At 42.1% G+C, this 4,989-nt stretch overlaps 1 protein-coding gene across 1 annotated transcript; it reads left to right on the forward strand.

Annotated features, from left to right (window-relative positions):
* The first annotated feature begins 4,231 nt into the window (after positions 1-4,231).
* LOC150064381 (histone H2B subacrosomal variant-like) lies at positions 4,232-4,715 on the forward strand. Its single transcript, XM_090331127.1, has one exon. The coding sequence runs from the start codon at positions 4,243-4,245 to the stop codon at positions 4,660-4,662; it is 420 nt and encodes a 139-aa protein (XP_090187253.1). The 5' UTR covers positions 4,232-4,242; the 3' UTR covers positions 4,663-4,715.
* Positions 4,716-4,989: the final 274 nt, after the last annotated feature.

Consider the following 4,989-nt stretch of genomic DNA (forward strand, 5'->3'; position numbering starts at 1 on the left):
AATGCTCCTTTGGGGAGGGGGATTAATAAATTATACAAAATCCATGTATAGAAAGCATTTAGAATGCAGTCCTAGTTATCTCTCATATCTAAACCACTGGGGACCCAGATCTACCGTGAAAATTTCACTCTCTTCCTGATGGCTGCAGAATAATGAACCCCCAAAGATGTCTATGTCCTAGAACAGTGAATTCATCTCAGGGCCAGAGTCTTGGTAGATGTGATGCAGTAGAGGACAATGGATGGAGATTAGCTAGGTTATCAGAGGGGGCCCTAATTGTAACCACACAGTCCTGGTGAGTCAAAGGAGGAGGCAGGTAAGTTAGTGTCAGAATGAGGAGGATTACCCTGACTTTACAAAAGAAAAGCTAAGGAATGCAAACAGTCTCTAGAAACTAGAAAAGGTAAGAGATACATTCTCTCCTAGGAACCCCAGGAAGATCAGAGCCAGGTCAGCTTTTGATCTTAGCTCAGTGGGACTCACACTTCTGTTTTTTTTCAAATTTTATTTTATTGTTGGGGTGACATACAGAAGGGTTGGAGTTACATTCATCAGGTTCACTCATACTTCTGACTGCCAGGATTATCGTAAATTGGTGTTAAGACTGTAAAATGTCTGGCAATTTGTTGTAGCAGCAATAGAAAACTAATACAGTGGCAGCAAAAAAAACAAAAAGTTTCCTGAATGTTCCTCTCACAATCCCTGATAATCTTGATGACTTCCTGTCATGACATGATCTTGAAATATCACTGAGAGAACAAGTAAGAGGAACATGGAGTCATAGTAAGGGAGGCTACCATGTAATCCATGTACCAAATAAACAGGGAGCACAAAGAATCTAGACAAATGTAAGCCAACAGTCCTTGTCTTTGAACTCAGAGTCCACCACTTGTGAACAGCTCAGAGACCCAGAATCTCTAGTATACTGGTGGCCAATTCTGTCCATTTGTCATGTGATTTTAGTCTGGAGAAGTGAGGAAGAGGAAAGAGGGAAGAGGACAGATGTCTTCAAAGAGAACACATGATAAATGCAAAATAATCAGCATATAATAGGTACAAAATAATCAGGCTTGCTCGGGTGCCCAGATCAGTAAGACAGTGGGCATTTCCTGAAGGTTGTTATCCATAAGTGCATCCATAAGGATGTGTAGGTAAGGGAATGTTCAACAGGATGGAGAAGAGGAGGAGGAAGGGATACTGAGGGGTAAAGAGGATCACAGGATATAGTGTGTGTGTGTGTGTGTGTGTGTGTGTGTGTGTGTACTGTATAATGACTCACCAAATACTCCTTGGAAACAGGAGGCTCTGGAGGCTGTATGGAGATACAGTGGAGGAGTGAGCTGCCTGAACGTATGGAATTATTACAATGAAGCTAATGTGTGCTAATTTAAAAGTAACAAATTAAATTTTAAAATGTTTTTACTTCACTGGACTATCAACAAAGCTGTAGGCTTAAACCCCCTAAACCAGTAAGATTAAGTTCAAAGAAGAAAAGGCCAGGCAGGTATTAGTGGCTACTCAGGAAGCTGAGACCTAGAGGATCACAGATTGGAGCCAGCCTGAGCAGAAAAGTTTATGAGACCTCATTCCATCTAAGCAGGGGAAAGTGGACTAGAGGCAAGACTCAAGGAGTAGAAAGCTGAGCGCACAAGGCCAAAGTTCAAGCATCTGTGCTGGCAGATTAATAAATGAAAGAAGGTAGGCAACAAAAAACATGTCATCCCTTGCTCCAAACTGTTTGGAAAAGGAGATGGAAAGAAAAACCAGCATATCAGTAAGTGAACTCATACATAATTTTTCTTTGCCAGTCCTGGGCTTGAGCTCAGGGCCTGAGCACTGTCCTTTGGGTTTTCTCAAAACTAGAGCCCTACCACTTGAGCCACAACACCACTTCCAGCTTTTTTCTATGTACGTGGTACTGAAGAATTGAACCCAGGTCTTCGTGCAAGCACTCTACTACTAGGCCAAACTTCCAGCCACTCATACATTAACTTTCTAATGATTGTTGAAAAAAAGAAATTTGGTTAACCCTGAGTTATCTAGTAACTTTATAGAAGCAAATATTTCTCATTATCTGAATTTCCTACTCCATTGGTATGTTAACTTACAGCCTATGTTTGGGGCTTTAAAACTCTCTTTTATTTTAGTCTCTTCTTGCTCCCCACCAAGGCACAGAATGGAGAAAGTTGAAGAAACCAGAAAAGAGAGATCAAAATGTTAGCTTTCTTTAAAACCAATGATTTGGGGTGGGGGAACCTTTTACTGCAAGGCAACAATAGACTTCTTTATATTTAGAAAGAAAGGAAGGAAGGAGGGAGAGAGGGACGAAGAGTCTGGCTCATACTTCTAGCTACTGAGGAAAATGAGATCTGAGAATTATGGCTTGAAGCCAGATCATGCAGGAAAGCCTGTGAGACGTTAATCTCCAGTTTATTACCAAAAAGCCACACGTGAGATGTAGTTCAAGTGGGAGAGCACCAGTCTTGAGGTACAAAGCCGAGGAATGAGGCTCAAGCCCCGAGTTCTAGGCACCCGTACCAAAAAAAAAAAAAAAGCCCAAAAAGCATAATAACCTATTGTGCCACCTCAGGGCTCACCACCAAATGGCTTTCAGTATGAGCTTCTTTACAAATAAATGACAGATTCTCTAGCACAAAGCTGTCCATAGTTGGATCCTAAAAATAGGCTGCTTGCTTTCATCTTCTCACCAAGTAAGTCATCTGCCACAGGAAGCAGCAAGGGAGTGTTATTCTAGTAGAAACTCTTTAATATGGACGAGTGGGGAGGAGGGAATACATGTTCTCCATCCGATCATTACTTCTAAATGGTAGCAAATGAAGCTATGCTATAATTAAGCAAGATGAGTAATCATGCTGCGAAATTAGCACTAAAGATCACCCATTCCAGCCTCTGTGTGCCTGTGAGAAGACGCAGGCTCCCGATGCCACGACTAGCAGCCCAGTGTGCCCATATATACACCATGTCTGTCGTCTGCACAGATCAGAATTAGGTCAATGTTATCCTTCTGATTACATCTTGTCTCACCTTAGATTTGGGTGAGAGGAAAGAAAAGGGGGGCAGAATTTCAGATAGCATTGGAGAAATTACTCAGCTCACCTTATCTATAAAAAAGTTCATATTGAAAATGGGAATGTGGCTTTGTGGTAGTGTGCTTTTCTTGCATGCATGAAGCCCTGGGTTCAATTCCTCAGTTCCACATAAACAGAAAAAGCTGCAAGTGGAACTGTGACTCAAATGGTAGAGTGCTAACCTTGAGCAAAAAGTAGCCCCGGGACAGTGCCCAGACCCTGAGTTCAAACCACAGGATTGGCAAAAAGGAGGAGGGGAGGGGGGAGGAAGAGGGGGGATAAGGAAGAGGAAGAAGGAGAAGAAGCAGCAGCAGCAATTCACATTGAAAGGCATTTAGTGGTGACAATAGTAGAAGCAGGGAAGAGGTAGGGGAAGGGAAAGTAGTAGGAAAACATGGGAAGGGGTAACAATGTTCAAGAAGTAATGTACCCACTACCTGATGAATGTAACTGTAACCCCTCTGTATATCACCACAACAATAAAATAAAATTGAAAAAATAATAGAAGCAAATTGTGAATAGTTAAAATGTCTCTAAAAGCCAGGTGCCAGAGGCTCAGGAGATTGGAAATCTGAGGATAGTGGTTTGAAGCCAACCTGTACAGAGAAGTCTATGAGATTCTTACCTCCAATTAACCAACAAAAAACCTTAATGATAATGCGGGAAAGCATTAGCTTTAAGTACAAAAATTCTTGAGTTATTGCTCTAGTTATTTCTTTTTCATTTTCCTTAAGGTAAATCCAATTAAGAAAACAAATGAGGAAGTGGCACTGTGACTCAAGTGGTAGAATGCTAGCCTTGAGCTGAAGAGCTCAGGGACAGTGCCCAGGCCCAAGGTTCAAGCCCCACAACTGGAAAAGGAAAAAGAAAAGAAAATGAACATTTTTTTCCCCAGAAAAGCATGAATGTCCATAGTATTGTTCTTGCCCATGTGTTATATATGAGACCTTCTTTTCCACCTGAAGTTGGCTTCAATCTTCTACCACATTCCCTCCTTTTTAGAAAAACCTTAGGTTGGCCAAGAGTAGATTTGCCCTTAACCAATCAATGCTGTTGCCAAGCGATTGTAACATAGGAAAAGTAACCACCAATCAGAGAGAAGACCTGGCTGCCCAATTGTGACTCATCATTATAAATATGAGTACTTGTGTCCATGCTTAGGCCCTTCTCTCCATGCCTACCTGATAAAGGGAACAACATCAATATGGCCAAGTCAAGCAACAGAAAGTATAGTTTCTTTGGAGGACATCTAAGCTCAATCTCTAGAAAGAAGTCACACTCCAGCACCAGCGTGGGCCGTAGAAATTACTCACTCTACATAAACAAGATTCTGAAGGAAGTTGTTCCCTGCAGGGGCATAGCATCTAGCACCGTGGACTTCATGAACAGCCTCATCAATGAAATCTTTGCAATGATTGCTGTGGAAGCTCGCCAATTGATGAATTACAGAAAGCGTTGTACTCTCACCCCGGAGGACATCCAGAAGGCAGTGTATTTGCTGCTTCCTAAGAAACTCGCTAGATATGCTGTGGCTTTTGGAAGTGAAGCGGTCCATAGATTTGTCCACTCCTGAACAGCATGTACCAGCTTACTTGAATCTTGGAGTAAACTGAAGTAACTATCCAATCACGAGGGCTGACTTTTGATGTCTTCATAGCACTTCTGGGTTTTTCTCATTTCTCTTATCTCTAGAAACCACTTACTTTGTTGCTATTTTACCCACAGGGTCATGAGGCTTGAACTCTGGCCTGGGTGCTGTCCCTGAGCTCTTCAGCTCAAGGCTACCTCCCTACCCTTGAGTCAAGCCCAATTTCCTATTTTCTAGAGGTTAACTGGAGATAAGAGTCTCAGGTCCTTTTGGGCCCAGGATGATTTTGAACCTTGATCCTCTGATCTCAAC

This window comes from Megascapheus bottae, chromosome 4, assembly GCF_031878675.1.
Source record: "Megascapheus bottae isolate mThoBot1 chromosome 4, mThoBot2.hap1, whole genome shotgun sequence".
Classification (NCBI taxonomy): Eukaryota; Metazoa; Chordata; class Mammalia; order Rodentia; family Geomyidae; genus Megascapheus; species Megascapheus bottae.

Bases quoted from the DNA above. Each gene is read 5' to 3' on its own strand.
- LOC150064381 (XM_090331127.1), top strand. From the start codon at position 4,243: ATGCTTAGGCCCTTCTCTCCATGCCTACCTGATAAAGGGAACAACATC.